The sequence below is a fragment of the Dipodomys merriami genome, unplaced genomic scaffold, assembly GCF_024711535.1.
Source record: "Dipodomys merriami isolate MVZ:Mamm:240054 unplaced genomic scaffold, mDipMer1.0.p SCAF_2, whole genome shotgun sequence".
Classification (NCBI taxonomy): Eukaryota; Metazoa; Chordata; class Mammalia; order Rodentia; family Heteromyidae; genus Dipodomys; species Dipodomys merriami.
In genome coordinates this window covers 48,408,665-48,431,525 of record NW_027203381.1, presented here as the reverse complement: position 1 = coordinate 48,431,525, position 22,861 = coordinate 48,408,665, and the positions used below count along the sequence as shown (strand labels likewise).

At 37.5% G+C, this 22,861-nt stretch overlaps 1 protein-coding gene across 13 annotated transcripts in view; it reads right to left on the bottom strand.

The window, feature by feature from the left end:
* Ptprm (protein tyrosine phosphatase receptor type M) overlaps nucleotides 1-22,861 on the bottom strand; it is an 832,110-nt gene that overhangs the window by 255,384 nt on the left and 553,865 nt on the right. For all 13 annotated transcript variants that reach the window (XM_070029553.1, XM_070029556.1, XM_070029555.1 and 10 more), the window contains one exon: nucleotides 11,708-11,840. In XM_070029553.1, coding sequence (XP_069885654.1) covers nucleotides 11,708-11,840 — 133 coding nt within the window. The remainder of the gene's footprint in view (nucleotides 1-11,707; nucleotides 11,841-22,861) is intronic.

Sequence of the window (22,861 nt, the reverse complement as noted above, 5' to 3'; positions counted from 1 at the left end):
TCCAGCATGTTCGGAGTCTTAGATTCTGTCTCTAGCACGAAAAAAAGAAACAAAGACTAGGACTTACCCCCTACCTCAGCAATGAGCTGAAGCAAGGACAGACTGCTTGGTAAGCAGAGCAACAAGGGTTCATATATGGTGGGACCTGCTCCTTCACTCATTTATCTTTACTTGTTTTCGTTTTTTTTAGATAGTAGGGATGGAAGACAGGGCCTTACACATGCTAGGCAGGTGCTCTATTACAGAGCTACATTTCTAGCCCTTGTTCATTCATTTATACAATGCATCGAACACTTATTAAGTGCTTAGTCTGGGTTAGGAATGGAAGAGATAAAGATGATTTAAATTCTCAAAGACTTTCTAATCAATTGAGAGCCACCAAATCTGATTTATGTAGAAAGGGAAAGTAGAGAGTAATTTATGATACAGAAAGGAAGCTTCATTCATTTGAGAGGAGCTGAGTGCTATGTATTTTGTAGTACACACTGAAATTACTTTCTTCTTTTTTAAACAAACCTATCAGAAGCCCCTCCATCCATGTGGTTTGATTTGAAGCACTCAGTCTTTAGAATACTGGACACATACGTATTCTACTTGAGGACAATCTGTACCACTGCCATTATTACTGGTAAATTGATAAAAATAAAGCCAAAACTCTGTCAGCTATGGAAGCCATCAACTTAACACTATCTATGTTTCATTCTCTCAAAAAAATCAAGTAACAGAACATACTGTTTTCTTGCTTGTGGTTGCAGTGATCAGGGCGGCAGCAGCAGCAGCAATCTGAGAAGTGTGCCTGGCTGTTACAAGGCCTGGCCATCCTGTCTAGCTTCGGGGGAAGCTGATCACACTGCAGGCGAAGCTTTTAGAGGACAATTTGGTTTTCTCACTGTCACAGTTGTCAATAGCAATGCTGAGAGACTGTTGGTGGCGTGTTTCCCATGCGGCTTCTCACATACACATGGCCTCAGGTAAACAGAGACCAACTGATAAATATTTTCTTGCTGTCAGCCAAACAACACACCTCTCCCAGACACTCCAGGCCTAACTATTCAAGAGGAAATATCTGATGATAAACTATACAATGACCACTGAGTTATCTAAGGCTGTAAGGCTGACAGGTGATTGCAATGATAAAGGAAGTGCTAAGCGTTTAAATAGAAGTGCCTCTTCTGTCTATCAATATTAAAACATTTAATAAAATCATGATAAAAATTTATGTATATATATATATATATATATATATATATATATATAAATTTACCATTTTGGCCATTTTAAGGTCTACAATTTAGAGGTATTACATGTAACCATGTAATTGTATGACCACCACCACCACCACCACTATCCACTTATGGAAATTTTCAACAACCTAAACTAAAACTAACTCCTCATTTCTTCTTCTTCACCCCCAGGCAACTGATATTCTATTGCTTATCTGTTGATTGTTCTATTGTAGGTCCCTCATAAAAAATAGTTCCACGAGGTATTTGTCTTTATGTGACTGGTTTATTTCACTTAACATTAAGATCCTCAAGATTCAACTATGCTGTAAAATGAATCAGAATATGCTTCCTTTTTAGAGCTAAATAATATTCCATTGTGTGTATTTCCCATGTATTTCATTCATCTGTCAGAGGACTCTTGGGTTGCTTCTTTTTGTCCACTCTGAACATGGGGTACAAATACATCTTCACCAACTCTTAGATTTTTTTGTGGATTTTTTTTTGGACATGTACCTAGAAAGTTATTTTCACTGCAGAGCCAGTGTCTTTTTCCTAATTTATACACCTATGCCAGGTGCTGCTGGCCTCGCTACTCAGGAAGCTGAGATCTGAAGATCAAGGTTTGAAGCCGGTCCAGGGAAATAAAGCCTTTTTTTCCCCCTGTGGGCCATGGGGCTTGAACTCTGGGCCTGGGCGCTGTCCCTAAGCTCTTCAGTATAAGGCAAGTGCTCTACCACTTGAGCCACAGTGCCACTTCAGGTTTTCTGGTGGTTAACTGGAGATAAAAGTGTCTCATGGACTTTCCTGCCCAGGCTGGCTTTGAAGCACAATCCTTAGATCTCAGCCTCCTGAGTAGCTAGGATTATAGGCATGAACCACCAGTGCCTGGCCTGTGAGACTCTTCTCTTCAATTAACCACCAAAATGTGGAAATAGAGCTGTGGCTGAAATAGTAGAGCATCAGCCTTGAGTAAAAGGACCTAAGTTCAAGCCCCAGTACTATAACAAAAAAAGGGAGGGGGATTCCATGATGCTACAGAAACAATTTAAAAGATTTGTGTTTTTACCAAATCACAAAATTAACCAAGTACGAGACTTCCTGCCTATCAGATACATGCAGTAGAGTCCTTAACTCATAATAATAAACAACATTTAGAATTCCCAAATCTACTTTGTTTTTCTCTATTCTGCTTTGTTTCTCTCTTAATTTATCTCTTTCATTAGGGCTACTTCATTTACCTTAGCTTAATTTGATGTGTTATTTGTTTAGAGCTCTAGTGAAATTGTTGTTAAGTTCTTCCCATATTATCACTAAAATCAGCCATGCCAACATCTGCAAAGAGAAATGATTACTGAGTGCCCCCAATTTAACTAAAAAATAAATACATAAAAAAATCTCTCTAAAGCTAATGCAGTGGTCAGGACACTAATTAAAGATGTTTCTGAGAATTCAGAATTTCACAAATCACAGAACACATGATATTTTAAAAATTGTAAGCAATGTCCTTTATGGCTTGAAAATCAATGAAGACTGTTAACACTGTATATAATCAGATCTATCATGTTGACCTTTGTAACTGTGAACTTGTTAATGGTTCTCATTCATCAACTACAGGCTTCCAACAGTTAGTTTGCCCTCCACATAATGAACTGTCCTTTTACTTAGATACTCATAACTTACATTAAATTTGGGTGATGTTGTTCTTTACCTCATGATGACTCTGAGTGAAACAAAAGCACATTTGGCAAGAACTAGTTATTCTATATTTCTTTAGTAAAATGCTGTCCCCTACCTAGCCGACTACCTGTAGTATGTTTCAGAGGTAGTTTAAAATAGAATAGTAGATATCAAAGCCTGATGAGTGTGTGTGGGAGAGTATGGTTAATGATGTAGAGGTAGAGTTAGATTGCAGGAATAACTATGCTTACAGTAGTCTATAGCACATTGGGTAAATATAGTTTACAACTATTCTTTGGATAGAAAGAGGATTTTATGTGTTCCCAACACCAAGAAAATTTTATATGTCAGATGTGATAGACAGTACCTCAGTGTGACCATTCTATTATATGAAAGCACTGATAGGTGACTGTATAGCCCAATATAAGTATGATTACTATGTATCCACTTAAAACTTACAAAAATAAAAATGTAATCATTACATGATGATTTAAAAAATAGTTATGACTTTATTAAAAATCAAGCTGTGTCTAAATTTAAGCACATACCTATTCATCAACTACTTTAATATATTAAATTAAAATCATACATTTCAAGTAGGGAATATGTTCACTAAAATATACTACACAAAAATAATACATATAGGGGCTGGGAAGGTGGCTCAGTGGTAGAGCGCTTGCCTTGCATGCCTTAGGCCCTGGGTTCGCTTCCTCAGCACCACATAAGCAAAAAGAAAAAAGCCGGAAGTGGTACTGTGGCTCAAGTGGTAGAGCGCTAGCCTTGAGCTGAGGAGCTGAGGGATAGCACCCAGGCCCAGAGTTCAGGCCCCACGACCGGACCCCCCCAAAAAATAATAATACATATATGATACAATAAAATTTACATCCCTAAACCTTTCTTTAAAAGACTAAGGCATTTCAAAGTCTAGTACTGAATCATTTGTTTGTTTACAGTGTTGGAGATGAACTTAGGACCTTGTGTAAGCTAGGAAGTGCTCTTTGATTTGGCTGTAGCCAAGCTCACGATGGTCTTCATTAAAGACGTATTTGCTCCCTTTAATGAGGAAGTATGCTGCTTCATGTCTACAATGAACACTGTTCTAAATGTAAGAATATACTGCATGTTGAAGATGATTAACAGTGATCATCTCCTAGTCCTTATGTGTTATCATCTAATAGGAGACAGATGGCACCTAAATCATCCAAAGTGTGAACACAAGGAGGATGGACTGCTGGCTTGAAATGAGGGGAGGAGAAGGAAAAACACTAAATCCCAAGTGTACAAAGTAGAATTTAGGCAGGCAAACAATAAAGGCTGGAAATTTGTATTGATGCCTGTGAGTGCACAAGAGAGATAAAATGTACCATTCAGTTAGACTTTTGCCAATGTTTTACTTTGTTTTTACAAACAAAAGTATGTTGGAACTTAATAAAAGAGTCAGTTTTTATTTGTTGCTGTAAAGCCCATGAAAATACCTTCGCCTTAGGACCACCATACCAGCATCAATAAGGAAATAGAATATATGGAAATCCCAAAGCTACAAATGTCTTTCAGTAGATAATATCCTTTAACTTTCAAAGCACAATCTAGCTAGATGGATGGAGGTGTGTAGCTCATGTGGACATGGGCAAAAATATAAATACAAATAAATAAATATATTATTTAAAGTAAAATACTAAATACTATTTGACATAGTGTTATGTCTTATAATCCTGACATTTTCCAAAAAATAATCAACTCCTATCCCCAATCATCTTCTAATTAACAATGGGTTTTCTATATTCTTCTTTTAAAATAATTGTATGTAAATTTTAATATATGAAACTAAATGAAAGATTTCATTTATAATTCTTTTCCCTGTTCAAAAGAAATTTAGATTTATGTTAGATATTTATGTTAGATTAGAAACTGGCTTATTTTTTCTTAATATACGTAGATATTTTCCTTCCCTTTTAAGTACATTTAATTGGTGTTTTGTTAATACAAAGCAAAACTGGAAAATATAGAAGAAATGATATTGTGAGGTCTGAATTCCTGTCTGAGATGCAAGGCTCAGTATTCATCTTTGGTATTTCTATTTTGTAAACTGAAAGCACAAGTAGAGTGTTCTTTATAGAACTCAAAAACTAGGTAAACTGGGATGCACTGTCAGTGCCATTTGGAGACATCCACTGAAGGATAATTAACTTCAATAGTATTCATGCAATGCTCTCTTAATACCCTTATATAATGAACTCTTACACCTAGAGCTTCAGTGGTAAGATCTAAAGAAGAAACGTATTTCCAAAAGCTATGATAATGGACAGAGAAAAAAAGTGAGTTTTGCTGACAAGTGCCTAGGAATTAACACTAAGAATAAAGAGGACAACTGTGTCCTGTGATGGCCAGTAAAAATTCATCTAGCTAAATGGCATGCAAGTGCCATATGGTGTCTGCATGGCCCAGGATTGAGAGGGTTTAGGAGTTAAATCTCTACTCATGAATTGTAGCAGTTGCAGAACTGAAGACAGGTTCAGAGTATCCAATAAGGAGCTTGGTGGGGTTCTAAGCACACTGAGGAGAGCAACCTTATATATCCCTACCACAGAAGGCAAACCACTGGGCACCTTGCTAGGTTTGCTTTGATTCCCCAAAGCATTTAAGTATTTGACCCTCTGAAGTGTTTTAAGGTCATGTCCATACAGGAGTGTTTGGGATTCAGAGGGCTTTCCCTGGACTCACATTGACACAGCCGCACATATTGAGTGTTACTATGTTACCTGCAGAGGCCCTGCTCCCACTCAGCTATCCTGGTGAGACCAGACATCATGCTGTCCCTGGGCTAGAAGAATGACTGACATTCCTGTGTTTACAACTACTATATACCTCTACAAATTCTAGCATTCATGAAAACACAGGAAAGGACATACTACTGTAAATTATCAGAATTTATAAATCAATAAATGATACCAAATATACATTCTAATAGATATTTAAAACATCTCTGTAAAAGATGTTGCTGAAAAAGATTTTACTTAGATATTTTTCCATTGAAGGCTCAATATACCAAATATACATTCTAATAGATATTTAAAACATCTCTGTAAAAGATGTTGCTGAAAAAGATTTTACTTAGATATTTTTCCATTGAAGGCTCAATAAAGGAATGCAAGTCAAAATAACACAAATTCTATCTCACCCAAGTAAGATTCGAAAAATAACAAATCCAGGCAAGGATGTAAAGGGAAAAGGAACCCTATTACACTGTTGGTGGGAATGTAAACTAGTACAACCACTCTGGAAGGTGGTTTGGAAATTCCTCAAAAAACTAAACATAGAACTATCCTATGATCCAGCAATCCCACTCTTGGGCAACTATCTACCCAGAGCATTACAAGTCAGGATTTGGTAAAGATACTTGCACATCCATGTTCAATGCTGCACTAGGCCAAGTTATGAAGATAGCCCAGGTGCCCTACAACACAGAGTTGATAAAGAAAATGTGGTACATATACATAATAGAATTTTACTCATTCATTACCAAGAACAATATGTCAATTATAGGGAAACAGATAGACCTAGAACAAATCAAGTAAGCCAGGCTCAGGGAGACAAACAGAACATGTTTTCTTTCATATGTAGAAGCTAAATCTAAAATACAATGATGTATGATAACGTATACAAGGCTCATTGTGTTAACACACAATAAAGGAGGATATTCTTAGGGGATGAATCCAAAGGTGTAACTCATCTGAACAATTAAAATACTGTTTATCAAAATGAATAACAGGAAGTAGAAACATGTTTTGGGGGGTGGTTGGGCAAAGGTGACAGGCACAGGAACAGACACAGGAAGGGTGAACAAAGGTAGTCATTATAGTCAATGTACATTATATTAAAAACAAACTATGTAACTTGAGGGTAAAGATAGGAGGGGGAAATAGACAAGAATAAAGGAAGGGGTGACACTGGATAAGCAGCATTGTACTTATAACCTGACTTACGGAACCCCTTTGTACAATGTAAGGGTCCCACTGTGACATTCTAGTGCTGTCTCAAATGTCTTAAAGCAATATTAAATGATAAACAAGCTGATGAAGGTACTGTTTGTTTGTTTGTGACAGTCCTGTAGGTCAAGGCCTAGGTGCTGTCCAAGGATTTCTTTTGCTTAAGACTGGAATTCTACCGCTTCAGCCACAGTTCCAATTATGGCAATTTGGTGGTTAATTGGCGATAAGAGTCTTAGGGACTTTCCTGCCCAGGCTGGCTTTGATATTCAGATCTCAGCCTCCTATGTAGCTAGGATTGAAGGTGTGAGCCTTTGGTGCTCTTTTTAGTTGGTGACTATAGAAAGAGCCTGGAATTTACAGAGCAAGATGCAGGCAAGTGTCATTGTAGCAGAGTTTAAGAAACAAATACATTTATAGTTAGCCTTACAGTCAACCACCTTGGTGTCCTTGGATCAGTATTTGAACTTCTGGGTTCTATAGCTATTACTGATCAGTCACCAACAATGTATATACATTATCCCCTTCAGTCTTCATGATTCCCCTAGGAAACATCATCCTCACTACGATTAGACTAGACATTTCCAAACTAATTCAGTGAGGTAAAGTAACCTTGTTTATGTTTATACTACTTCAATGGAGAGAATGGGATATGAATCCAGGTATGAACAATTCTAAAGCCATGCCCCTTCCAGAGCGTTCCTAACAGACAGAAGACTGGTGCATATCTTCTCTACTCTTCTTTAAAAATAACATAATCTTTACAACAAGTTGCCAAAAGCATGGTGTAGGTGGTATGCACCTGTGGCATAGTACTCAAGAGCCTGAGGTAGGAGAATCATGAGGAGCTACAACGTAACACCTATATTAAAAAAAGAAACCCAACCCACAATAGAATACATTTAAATAAACCATTAGGTTGAGTGCTGAAAGGGGGCAAATAGTAAATGTTATTTTGCTATTTTTCCCAATAATTCATATTTCTTTAATTATTTTCCAAGAGTAGCAAATTCTGCAATTTCTATGTGCTAAAGGGCTGAGAGAGGAATATTACTGTAATTAATACAAATGTCCTCAAACTTATGAGAGATCTTCAACAATATTAGAAACAGTAGCGAAGGTAATTCATCATGTTAAAATTGATGGTGGTTGTATAGTAAATTCTGTCAAACATGTTATTGAGATAAATTATTCCTCATGAAAAATGTTGAAAACGCAGGTATTTTCCTTTAAACAAATATCTTTAATTATACATGGATGGTAAAAATAAGTATCTGTGATTTGGATTATTGCCAAGTAACTTTGAGAGTATATTGCCATGTGGTTCTGTATGAAGCTTTTATCTTAGATACTCAATGTGCATCATTTCTTATCATTGATACATCAAAACAATGCACCATCAAAAGAACAGAACAAGTCATATTAGGATAGGAAAAGTGAGAAGAAATTGCCTTGTCTATGGAATAAAATAAGAACAAATATTATATATATATATATATATTTTTTTTTTTTATTTTTTGTCAGTCATAGGGCTTGAACTCTAGGCTTGGGTGCTGTCTGTGCGCTCTTCAGCTCAATATGAGCACTCCACTGCTTGAGCCACAGCACCACTTCTGGTTTTGTAGTAGTTTATTGGAGGTAAGATTCTCATGGACTTTCCTGCCCAGGCTAGCTTTGAACCGTGATCCTCAGATGTCAGCCTCCTGAGTAGCCAGGATTACAGGTGTGAGCCACTGGTGCCCAGGTATATTTAATATATTTTAATAGTTATATAAGTAGGCATATTAATACAACTAGTATATTAATATCCTGCTAATGATTAATATGTTTAATTGATTTAATGCTTAGAAATAAAAAACAATTAGTCACTAATGTATAAAAAATTTTTATGTCCTGTCCCCCCCAAAAGTCAAATAAAATGATGGTATATCTGTTCTTAATCATTACTGCCTATATGTGAAAAAAATTCTAGTAAGTTAATATGAGCCAAATAGATTTTATTTTTGTATGAGAGGCTTGTTTCAGCAACTGTTTTTATTTTTTTTTAATTTTTAATTTTGTTAGTTGTGGAGCCTGAACTCTGGGCCTGGGCGCTATCCCTCAGATCTTCAACTCAAGGCTAGCACTCTACCACTTGAGCCACAGATCCACTTCTGGACTTTTCTGCTCATGTGGTGCTGAGGAATAGAACCCAGGGCCTCATGCATGCAAGGTAAGCACTCTACCACTGAGCCACCTTCCCAGCCCCAGCAACTATTTTTTTAAATGGAGGAACGTTCCTTCAGAGGCAAAAATGATGATAACTAAACTAATAATCAACAATAGCTTCCAAGAAAATAGCAAGCAATCCTGCAGTGCTGGAATCTGCCATCCTCCCCTGGTAAAGTACCAGGCTGACTTGGCTAGGTACGTTTACTTGACTAGTTCATCCACAGCCATGGCAGGACAGCCTTCCAATAATATGGACAGATTTGTTTCAGCCCCATTTACTCATGGGCCCAGGCTGTCTTTCAGAGCTATGGAAAATATTGTGCTTGCTGATTCAGAATGCTTTGTACAGAGGAAAAGCAGGTTCATTCCATATAGGAATAGCCCATGTTGGATAGTATTAAGTTCTAGCTGGTAAAGAGATGATTAATTACATACAGAAACCTACTCCTGAAACAGTTCTTTTCTGTTCCTCTCATTTCTTTTGCCATTTTCCCATTGCTTTTCCTTTTTAATTGATGGCCACTTGGGGGACACTGGAGGATGTGGCTCAAAGATCAACTATTCACCAACCAACAGTTCCAGTCCTGAAGTGATTGAACAAAGAGAGCATTTCTAAGTCCTACAGGGGAGGCTTAAATAATAAACATGCTTGTTATGCACCGGTAACACCTCAGACACTTACCTATGAGTCACACCATGTTTTAACTATTCTGCTTAAAAATACTTTTAAAATGTAGAATGAATTGTGGTGAGAAATCCTAAACAATTCAAAGTTTCAAGAATTTTTATTGAATATGACAGTTGTACCATATGACTACTCAGATCTAAATTCTACAAGTGTTGTATTTATAGGCATAGTATATTGGCTAATTTATCTTATGGTGAGCATATTCTATATTTCAGAAAAAAGCAAATACAGCAGTGACACATGCTGTGAAGACAATCCTTTTAAGATTATTGTGTAGTAAATAATCATGTAAAATCTGACATGACTTATGGGAATTTAGTCTAAAGTTGTGTCAAGGCCATATGTTACTGAAGGCAATCTCTGCAAATGTATAATTTATAACATAGAGTTTGTGACTACCTGAGAGACCTAGAAAGGAAAGTGAATTAATCTAGCAGAAAAAGCCTTGTGGAAGATTAGCTAATGTTTAGCTAAGGTCACCAGGGCAACTAGATTACTAGCTTCAAGCTATTTCTTATAGAGAGCTTGGTAGATGACATATAGATCCAAAAGAGCCCTCAAATACAATTTATCTCTCTGAAATTTTCAGTTTCAATATCTAGGCATGGAGTCATGTACACACACACACACACACACACACACACACACACACACACACACACACACACACACACACACACACACACACACACACACACACACACACACACACACACACACACACACACACACACATTTAACAAAAGAAAAAGCCATGGTGCTCCAAATCACTTATAAACAAGCACTGAGGGAGGGGAATCAAGAAATGTCATCCAAGAAAAAAATTGAAATGAGAGGTGAAGAAGAGGAAAAAGACATAGGGAGGAAAAAACCATAATAAACAGCTAAAGATAAATAAAATAATAGAAATAGAAGCACAGAGAAATAGAATAAACAGAAAAAAAGAATAGAATAGAAAATGAAGAGAGCAAGTGAAGACAAAAAGGATAAAGGACATATGAAAAAAGATGAAGAATAAATTAATAGCTGATGATCTAAGCCTAGAATACTAGAATACTTCTTCAAGAGAGCAACACTTTATCCTGAGCAAAAAATGTAAAATGAAGACAGACACTAGAAAAGAAGCACAGGTGTGTGTGTGTGTGTGTGTGTATGTGTGTGTGTGTGTGTGTGTATGTGCATATGTACATTAATGTACCCTTACATATTGCTGTTACCAAGGCTTTATCTTCTTACCTTTTCCTCTACAATAACTTAGAGTGACCTCTCCTATTGTGGGGCTTTAGCACCCATCCTGTTGGAGATTTTCAGACTATCAAAATTACTATTATTAGTCCATAGCAACATATCCCACTACCAGGAACATCTTCACTTAATGGAATTTAAAATGTTCACAGTTGAACTTTCCATTTTGACTCCACAAATATGTTCTAGTTTCTCCTCTATATCACACTTTGGTACATAATGATGTTTCTACTAAATCACTCAGAAACTATTTCTTCAAACAGCCATTAAAATTTACTTCCTAATGTTATTAGGGAAGGAACCAAAGGCACAATACCTATGTGCTTCTGATCAAATAAAATAACACTGATCAAAATGAACTCCAGGAAATGGAAACAAGGATTATTTCTTTGTTGTTTTCCTTTTCTTTTCTTTTTGTCTTATTATCTGTCTTGTTTATCTCACAATTTTTGTCCCCTAACTTTGAATGCTAGATGATGAAATATGTTAACTTTGAATGCTAGATGATGAAAAATGTTAATTATTACAGAGTCACAGATGTTCCTGGTGGCCAATGCCAACTCAGTAATTCTAAATTTTCACACACACACACACACACACACACACACACACACACACACAGAGTGTGTGAACAAACAAACTGGATATAACTAGATTCTTGGCTAGAAGCTCACCTTTTCTTCATTACCAACACAACTCCAAGAAATATGATAACGAACAGCAGGATGCCAGCAATGACTCCAGCAATTTTAACTGTATGGTCTGTTTGCTTCTCCGGTTCTGGGACTGGTTTTGGAGTGGCAGCTCCTGAAGGTGAAAGGAAATAACAAAAGGAAAATAGAGTGGGTAAGAGAGAATAAGGATGTTACAGTTTTTAAAATGTTGCTGCATTTAACAGAGTAATAAGACTTATCAGAGCTAGCAGACAGAAAGCTTCGTTATTTTTAAACAGCTTTCATATACACTGAAAGGGCTGTAATTGTTCATGTTGTTCTTCAATATTTTACTAAACCATAACATACCCGCATCTTACCCTTTTAGAAGAAAGTCTTCTCAAATACAGTTTTAAAATATTTTTATTATCTCGTTTGGCTCCTGCTCTTGTTGCCATTTAAAAACTTGCTAATAACATCACAATAGCTATCCCTAAGCCTTTATCCAAATGTGATTTACTGGAACATTTTCTTCTATTATTTTTCATAAATGAAGCAATAATTCCATAACATATTAGTTCCAACACCTGGAAAAGTGAGATAAGCTCATTTACCATGCATTTTTACCAGCAATTGTTTTCTTTCTTTTATTTTTTTGACACAATAGAATTTTTTTTTCCTCCTGCCTTTAGAAATCTGAATCTAGGTCACATCTGGTAGGCAAAAGGCTCCTTCTAAGCAATTTATTCACAAAGTGGGAAGCAGCTGGTGATCACACCACTGGCACCCAAGTTTAATATCTGTTTAAATGAGATAACCAGGGCCTCAGAGTGGAGGCTATGGCTCAGCTTTCTTGCCTGCCCATTTCCAACATAGAGTTGTTTTGTCCTGCTTATAATGTAATGTGATGGAATGTCAAGTCCATGTTTGATGAAATATCCATTTCCTCTCCTAAATGATTTGAGTTCAAAATGAAAAATATTAGGAATGCAATACTCAATTCATTAAATAGATTTTTTAATTTTTTTATTGTGAAAATACTGTACAGAGGGGTTACAATTACATGGGCAAGATAATGAGTACATTTCTTATCAAGCATTGTAGCCTCCTCCTTTGTTTCCCCTTCCCATCCAGACTCTTGCATTAAATTGCAGAGCTTCTGAATGGCAAAGGACATAGTTAGCAAGATCAATAGAAAGCCCATGATTGGGAGAAGATCTTCACTAGCCATACAACAGACAAGGGTCTCATATCTAAAATATACCCGGAACTCAAAAAATTAAATCCGCAACAACAAATCTTCAAAGAAACAACTGCCCACTAAATAAGTGGGCTAAAGACTTAAAGAGAAACTTCTCTGAAGAGGAAAGAAGGATGGCCAATAGACACATGGAGAAATGTTCAACCTCTCTAGCCATAAAAGAAATTGAGGTTCCACTTCCCCCAGTTAGAATGGCTATAATCATTAAATAGATTTTTTAAGGGCTTTTCCTCATCCAATGAGGTTGTGATGCTATTTGCCTGTTTGGTGTCTGGGTCACCAACATTACCCTGACTAGGGAAATAGAAAGGCATCACATCCTAACCTTGTACCTTAGAATTCCTTTTGAATTTCTGTTGATAAAAATGTAATTAAGAGTGACTGTTTATACCAGGTCTTTCTTTCTTTCCTCCAAATTTTCCTCTCGTACATCCCTTGGTACTTGAACTATCATTGCATCTGTGTCCTTGTACACAGCAGATTGGCAAATTCTAAAACGAATCCATCCCAAGAAATTGGTTGTACTAAGCTGTAACTGTCTATGTGTTTGGTTCTTCTGGGAATATATAAATCTCATTTCTCTCTAATGAAAACTCACACTAAGATATTACATGAGACCTCACATCAGGAGTTCCACTTTAGACTAACCTGCCAAAGCTAAAGATGGCCACCATCAGGGGAGAAATAAGAAATGAAGGATCCAAGGTCAAATTCATCCCAGGTTTCACTATAGACATACCTTTCTATCAAAGTGACTGTCATAATGATGCACCCTTCTAATTAAACCTTTACAGGTAATTTTTACTTCTGACAATGTCAAGGGAAAGTTCTGCTATTTTCTTGGAATGACTATCTCTACAACTAGTTGTCCAGTTAAATACTCAAAGTATCAGTATCAATTATTTTACAGTAATTACATTGGAAGTACACAACTCAAAGAAACCACTGGAACATAAATCATGAAACATAAATCAACATGGTTGAACATTGTCCCATTATATAAACTGCTAGGAAAAACTTAAAAGATAAAACATGCATGCAGCAGAAAGAAATAACATTTTAGATTTAGAAACTGAAGACCATCATTTGATTTTGATTTTGTATTCAAAATCAAAATTGAAAAAAAAACTTGTAAAATATAAAAGAGAATGGTTTATTCTCTCAAATGTTGACATAATGGAAACCATTTCATTTGTCTCATTAGCTAGCAATTATCAGTCCTTCAAATATATTTTCTAGATATATAAATGACTTAAGGGTTTCCTTTTTAGTAATAAAATCATATTACTAAGTGTAATACTTGGGAAAATATTTAGGAAACTTTTAGTTAAAAATTCAAACATAAAAAACTAGTATGATACAATCATTTCAAAACTCAGTAAGAGAAGAGTATGTCCTGTTAATAGATGTTTGCTTCTTTTAATACAAGAACTAGTTGCCTTTGGTTCAGCATTTTACTTAGGCACTGGGAGAACTATGAATGACTCTTTCACTTTGATACAAAGACAGATGTTCACCTCTTAGTCTTCTGTCCCATTTAGGAAGTGGGCAAGAATATTGTTATGTAGCCAGGGGAAACTCACTATTATCATTCTTTAGGATTCACTTTTAATTCATTTCCCATTGCAGGTCAAGAAAATGAAGGATCAGCTAGATACCAGTGGCTTATGTCTTAAATCTTAGCTATTTAAGAGGCTAATAGTTGAAGATCATGGTTCAAAGGCAGCCCAGGCAGGAAATACTTTAAAATTCTTATTTCCAATTAACCAATAAAAATCCAAAAGTGGAGATATGGTTGAGGTGGTAGAGCTGCAGTCCTGAATAAAAAAGTGCCCAGGTCTTGAGTTCAAGCCCCATTACCAGCATAACAAATGAAGTAAACAAAGGAAGGAAAGGGAAAAGAAAAATGAAAAGAAAAGGTCTCTCTGAATGATGCAATCATGATGTGATTATGATAGCAGTCATATAAAAAGGGATAGGGAATCAAACAAAAAAGGTAGAAGGCTTCTTGTGACCTACCTTCAGGTAGATTCAGTGTTTTGATTAGGGCTTCTCTGGAGAAGCAGAGACATAAACACAAAGAATGAAACAAGGCACCAGCATCCTACAATCTGATGAGCAGCTATCACTGGTTCTAGCCTCCTTCATGGTACAGACAGCTCCTGCCTTTCTCTCCTGTACTCTGCCCCACATCTTTTCTCGAACTAGTATCTCTAGGTCTCCTTAGACATGATGCTTTTCTTTCCCACTTAAACTGTTTTGGGAACATGTGCCTGTGATTGGGAGGTGTCACCCTTGGACAGAGGATAATCTGTGACAAAATTTGGTTAAAATAAGATAGGTGTTTTTCCTTCTTCACTCAGGACTACAAATTTAACAGAAAATTTAATTTACAAACTGCTTAGCAAAAGAATTGCTTTTTGTCCTATCCCCCCTAGCCCCCATCTGTGTGTGTTTTTTGGGGGGGGCAGTTTCTAATGGTATAGACAGTTACACTGTTTTCTGTATAATTTTGAATTCTTCGTGGAAAGGCATTTTATTTTTCTTCCTGTGTGCATTCTGTTTACAAATAACTACATACTTTGTTTCTTTTAAAGTCAATGAAAATACTCTAATGTGTGCATTTAACAGTAGGAACTGGCTAGGTGTGAATCAAAATGAAGATGCTAATAAGAGAGAGACTGCCTTGAGAGATGAGGCTGCTGGAATTAGGAAGCATGATCCTCACAGACACCAATCTTCTGTCCCTTCCTATCAGCTCCAGTTACTTTCTTAATGACAAGGAAAATTAAAGAGGATGGCATTTCTATCAAACTGTAAGACTTTAGATACAATAGCCAGTTCAGGGAAAAAGAAACTCAGAAAAAAAGGAAGAATTATTCAATGTAGTATTTTAGTTGGTTTTCAACTTGGCAGAAAACAGTCAATTTTGGCCCAACACTCAATATTAAATTAAGTAACAGTAGACAGCCGGGCTGAGAACATGGTGTGCTCAGCCTCTGGCCTGAGATCTAGACTCAATACTGACTACTGAACTGGCTTCACAGACATTCCCAGAAGAACCAAGAATCCACACCCAGAAGGTCATGGAGTGGCCACTGATGCCTGGAGCTATTAACAGTGCTAATGCTGCCAACAGCAAAGAACAGATTTCTTGTTAGAGGGAGGAGAGAGGCCAGGTTGGGAATGGCCCATGGTTCATCCTGATGTAAGAGTGTCAAGGGAAAAGTCTATACTACAGTGATAAGTGCCAGGCTGACCTTGACCATAGATGGAAACATCAGAAGTATTCTTCACTTATTTGAAAGTGCTTTCTGAACACCTATCAGTGTCCTGTTCTATTTAGGAGCATTGTAGAGAGCAAGTGGACCAACAAAAGCCCTCTGTCCTCCTAGAGCTTATGTTCTCCTGGGGAAAGATAGACACACATGGATAAAATGCCACAGAGGGCATGTTCCTTGATGTTATGTGCTGGTCTGCTTTCTCAAGCATCAAGGAGGATGAGATAAGTTAGGACAAAGGTGGGGTGGTTGCTAAGATGCAGGCATCAAAGAAGAAATTACTGAGAAAATAACATTTGGGTAGAGAACTGTAGGAGGAAGAGAGTCAGACAGGCTGATCTCCAAGATGAAGCCCTGTGTGCAGTGGGAAGGAATAGAAAAGAGGTGCAAGGTTTAGACTGAAAGACTAGGCAGCACTGGGGTGGAGTGAGCTGGAAAAGTGATGAGAGGTAACCCTGGGGGTCACTTCTATAGATGGGAAGGAGAATTTGGCTGCTTTTCTCTTAGAGAAAGGAGCTGTGGGAGGATCCTGAGCAAAAAAAGAGATGTGGCCTGGCTTGCATTTAACAGCATCCTCCTATCAGGAGGATGCACAAGCCAGAGAGGAATGCAGGGACGAAAAGGTTTGATCTTTTTTTGGATGGGAGAAATTACAGCATCTTTGAATACAAATGATAATGATCAACCAAGAGGGAAATGTGCTGATGCAAAGGAGAAAGGAGCTGCTACAAGAGAGATATCCTCTAAGAGGTCAGAAGAGGCAGGGCAGTATACAAGGCAGGAGAACTGCTCAAGGGGCTGGTCTGGGCAGGGTGTAGACACTTCATGTGCAACAAGGGCAGGGAGGCCAGCCTGCAGGCACCTGGGCTTGCAGGAGCTTAGATGTCTGGAAGAGCACTAGAGTGGTACTTGCAGATAGCTTCATTGTCCCAGTGAAGTAAGCAACAAAGAAAGCAGGGGAGATGGGTGGGAGAGGAGGTTGTATAGAATCTGGGGAGGGAGAAGGTTGAAAGAAGGGCCTGGAATAGTGAGATGTGTGGGTGTGGGTGGGGGGTGTAATTATAGTAGAATAGAGTCTGAGGAGGGGAGTAAAGGGCTTTATTGTGGAGGAAGGAAGAAGTTAGGGATGTAGAAAAAGGGGGAAAGTACTGGGCTCCTTGCTAATGAGGAAATGAGCACAGTGAGATCAAGTCTTGAGGATGTCAAAGCCAAAGTGATGGACAGAGGTGAGGGTTGGAGACAGGGCTTCTCATTATCCCTATAACTAGGATGAAGAATGAAAATGTGTCACCCACTTGGAGTTATATCCTGTCTGCAGGAGGGAGTGATTAGAGGCCTCCCTGAAGACTTAGATGTTGAAACCTCACACAATAGTCACAGTGCTGGGTGTTTGTGAGCTGAACAATCCTGATCATATGAAACTGCCTCAAATGAACCCTCCCTATTAAGTCCCTTTGATGTTTCAACTACCATAACTAGCCCCCGCATAGGAACTACAGAGGAGTCCAAAGGGGTCCTCATCCTATAAGGAGCTGGCCATTGCCAGTAGCACAAGAAGCCATGTTAGGTGTCAGAAGTAAGCCATAAAAGCTCATTGGGGAGCACAGAAAATGAATTGAGAAAGGGGCTCAATGATAAAAGACTTGAAGAATTTCCATTGATGACTGGAAAGCATGTTTCTGAAGCAAAGGTTTTAGCTTTGCTGTCTGGAGCCAGGAAACAGGTCTAGGAGTAGTAGAGTGCTGGGGTGGGCTTTTTTTTGTTTCCGTATCTTAGAGTTCATTTCAATTAGCATCATCTTTTATGGTTATATGTATGACAATTCCCCAGTACCACATAAACAGAAAAGGCTGGAAGTGGTACTGTGGCTCAAGTAGTAGAGTGCTAGCCTTGAGCAAAAGAAACTCAGGGACAGTGCCCAGGCCCTGAGTTCAAGCTCCAGGATTGGCAATAAAAAATAGTGAACACTTTGAAGGAGGAATGGAAAAAGAGTCACACATCAGGAAAAGTCAAAGAAGATCAAGACCAAATGGGGAGGGTTTTGAACTGCCTTACAGTGTGATAGATAGGTGTAACCCACTGGGTAGAACAGCCAGGACTGCATTCCATCATTGAGCAAGCATAGAGAATAACGGAATGGTACTTTGAGGGGTATGAGTGGTCACAAAGCTGCCACAGATTCAATTTGGGGACCAAATTGAACTGTAAAAAGTGAAATTGAAAAGATTAGAAATCCTAATGAAAGGACACAGAGGAAGAACCAAAGGGAAACAGAAGTCACAAGGACATGTAAGAGTACTGATCTAAAATTTCAATTGATTTTTTAAAACTGTGTGTGTATGTGTGTCACTTGGTTTTGGGGCTTGGACTCAGGGCCTGGGTTCTGTCCCTGACATTTTTGCTCAAAGTTAGTGCTCTGCCACTTGAGCCACACTTCCACTTCCAGTATTTTTTTTTTGTATATTTTTGGAGATAAGATTCTCACAGACTTTCCTACCCAGGCTGGCTTTGAATCTAGATCCTCTAGATCCGCAGATTTCAGTCTCCTGAGTAGGTAGGACTGCAAGCATGATCCACTGGCAACTAGTTTTGCACTAACATTAAAAAAATATATTTTTTAACCAACTGATAATCTATTTTAATCAACTGTCATAAAGTTTTTCTTCCTTGTTCTTTTTTCTTAAAAATAGTAACGTGTGTGTGTGTGTGTGTGTGTGTGTGTGTGTGTGTGTGTGTGTGTGTGTGTGTGTGTGTGTGTGTGTGTGTGTGTGTGTGTGTGTGTGTGTGTGTGTGTGTGTGTGTGTGTGTGTGTGTGTGTGTGCATCTAAGTGAAAGGAGGATTTGCTAAGACCAAATCCAGGGCATCATACCTGCTGGGCAAATGCTCTATCTTTGATTTTAATCCCCAAAGCTTTAAATTCTTAGTTGAAAGACTATTGTGAAACACTTCATTCATGTCTTGCTTCTCAGAGAATTAAAATTCCTCACTGCTTTAGAAAGTTTCTTTTAGTTACCTTAACATTTTACTTAGTCACAAGACATCTCCAAAGATTTTTCAATTAAGTTACACATCATTATTTTTCTTCTTGGGATTGGAGATTACTACTCTTAGTATAATCTTCATTCCCACGGTATGTACTGTTTGTAACTTGATTATACTTTTAAATTATAACTCTGCCTTTGTCCTTCATTTTCACTCTGGGCATATAGAACATTCACAATTTATAATAATCAAAATCTCTGTTTTCATGTGAAACTGAGTTGTTGGATTATTTGATACACATATTCTTAAAAATTAATCTACTTTCTTGCCTTTTCTCTAATTCAGGACAGTTGTTGCTCTCATTTACTGACACCTTGTGGATAAGAAGATCTATCAAAGGCTTATTATTACTTACTATCTGGACATTAAAAGTTCTATGAGAATTATTAGTGCTATTACTATTTTAATGAAATACTTTCTTTCTTTCCAGTTGAACTCCTCAAATCATGGTTAAGTAATGCAATGAGGAAACAAGTCATCAATACTAAGTTGTCAACTGTGTGTTTCTTTAATATAAAATGAATAATCATGCAGGGGGTTACAAATGAATTAATTGAAGTATAATAGACTCTATGGTGAATATAAATAGACTAACACTAAAAAGACTAGAACACTAAGAAGACTAAGTCAAAGCCAAACAAAATAAGTACCAAGAAATGGGTACTTGCAAGAAAGGAAGTTGGGGACCAAGGAGAGAGGGGTAGAAGAATGAATGGTAGAAGTGGGGAAAATGGAGGCGAGAAATCATTGTATATATCACCGAATTAAGAAATATAAGGGAAGAAGTAGGTCAAAGAGAGTGGTGGTGAAGATGTTGAAGTGATGACACAGATTAAGATGCATTATATACATAAACCTGAAATCAGGATGAATGAAGGAAGGAGTTGGTTGGGAGGGGTGTTGAATGTTGAAAGGAGTGACATTGATCAACATGCACTGTATTCATAAACTGCTTGTGAATGGCAACTCCTTTGTATAACTACTGATGATGATACAAATATTCAAAAATATAAAAAAAATTAAAAAAGAATAATCACTGAATGGGGTATGAGTAGATGTGCTGAAATTGATGACTTTTAGGATAACTTAGTTAAGAGTGGAAGTCTCCAACATTTTTTTTTGAAACTAAACTTTGAAGGTATTACATCACAAGATACTGCCCTTCAATTTTCTTTCATACTTTCAGCTTTGGGTAATGGTTGGGCTTATGCTTTTCTTGTAAAACTGTGTGTGGGAGAACAGATACCACAGCTTCCCGCACAGAGGAGTAATTGTTTATAAAACTCTTTAGAGCTTTTTCTGCTGCCTGAGATTTGTCATTCACTCTTGAGTCATTGCTTTTAAACAGCTGTGAGGAAGCTTTTCAGATTGGAACAAAATGGGAAAAAAAGATTTATTAGGTTGTTACTTTAAAAATATCTCCTGATATACTGATATCTATTGTTGTAAACTAGCCAATTTCTATCACTGCACTATGTGAAAAGATCCTTTTACACAATTAGGAGGCAAACCCAATGGAACTAAAACCTAGTTTATGGTTAGACACCATGTGGGGTGATCTATGATACTTGTAATTACAAGGTGATAATTGTAATTACAAAGGAAGTTAAAATATGCTGATCAGCAGGGTTGTCAGTGGCTCACATGTAATCTCAGCTACTCAGGAGGCTGAGATCTGAGGATTATGGTTCAAAGACAGCCTGGGGAAGGAAAGTGAATGAGATTCTTATTTCCAATTAACCAGCAAAAAGCTGGAAGTTGAGCTGTGGCTCAAGTGGTAGAATGCTAGCCTTGAATAAAATAGATACTGGACAATGTCCAAATCCTGAGTTCAAGCCCCCGTATTGGCACCAAAAGTGACTAAGTGAATGAATGAATGAATGAATTAAATATGCTGATCAATTGTCTCAGTGTAACTCATTTAGACAGGAAGAAAAATAAGTCTTTTGAATGTCTACCATTTTCTAAGAACTTGACAGAACTCTTATCAAACAGTGTAAAGTGTAATTTCTATACCTTTCCAAATTAGGAAGGTTAGGCAAAAATACATCAGGATTGACAGTTTGTCTTGTAGAAACAAAGCTATGAGCTACACTCTGCACCTGGTAGTCTGACTGTAAAGCCCACTCTTGTTGCACTGTACCACAGTGGTCCCTAGCATCACACAGAAAGCTCAACAATGACTGCTGACTTTGACAACTTGAACTCAGGACTATCTTATAGCAGTTAATGCAATAGTGAAAAATAAAGTCACAGACTATAAAAAAGTAAAACATCCTGAAATACAAGTAAGATAAATATCTGAGAACTTTCTGTGCAAAAGAAAATTCCATGGAAAAGACCATTCAATACAGTCAACATGAGGAAGGGCATTCACATAATCCTTATAGAGTGCAGAAAGTCCATCAGAATAGATACCCAAAAAGTTAACCATGAAAAGAATCACAGGTGACTGATACAGGTGATCAAAGAGCAAGCAGTTAGGGTTATTACCTCACCAAGGAGATGATGAGAAAGTATCTCTTACTGGAAGTACCCAAGAGTAAGGACTGTTTCTTAACCAGGCACTGATTTCCAACTCTTGTAATCTTTGCTACTAAGGATGCTGAGATCTAGGGGATCTAGGTTCAAAATTAGCCTGGGCAGAAAAGACCAGAGACTCCATATCCAATTAACTAGCAAAAAGTTGGGTCAGAAGCATAGCTCAAGTGGTATAGCACCATCCATGAATACTAAAATAGATAATCTGAGGCCCTAACTTCAAGCCTCTGTAAGAATAAGGACTGTTTCTTACTCTCTTGATTCTTAGTGGTCAACAGGATCATTATGGGAGCAGTCATTTGACAAATCCTTGCTAAATGAATGTCTTAAAATATATCTGAAGCAAATACAAAGAAAACAATGTATATGATGATGAAAAATACTTTGCTGTGGTGCTTAGGGACAGAACCCAGGGCCCTGTGCTTATTACCTAAGTATTTTATCATTTAGCTATACTTCTGGTCCAGGAAAAGTTCTTCTGAGCCAAGTACAGACTTACACCTGTAATCCTAGCTGCTCAGGAATCTGAAATCTGAAGGATTGTGGTTTGAGGCCAATATTGGCAGATGAGCCTCCTTTCCATCTCTAAATAACCAGCAAAAAGTAGGGCTAGAGGCATGGCTTAAGTGGTAGGGTGCCAGCAAGTGAGGTTAGTGAGCTCAAGGTCAGTCAATCGTTGATTCAATCAAGGTCACAGCAATCATAGAGTTTTATTAGTGGCTTCACCCTCCTTTCTTAACTGTATGCTTACTACTCTCCTTCATCAATGGATGTACTAGCCAGTAGAAATGCCTTCCTTCCCTTCCTTCTTAAAGGTCTTTACACCTGTGATTCTTTTTCTAGGACTTTTTCCCCTAACAACTTTAGGTTCAAGTCCTACCCATGTGTCAGTGGCAGCCCTAGTCCTGCTTTTGATGGCTTGGTAGTATTTGTTTAAAGTATTCTCCTACTTACTGAATTCTGACAACACTTTGCCTCCCCTCTCTTGCAGAGAACGATCTCTAAGCTAGAATTCAGCTATTTTAGCAAATTCTCTATTATATGCAAAC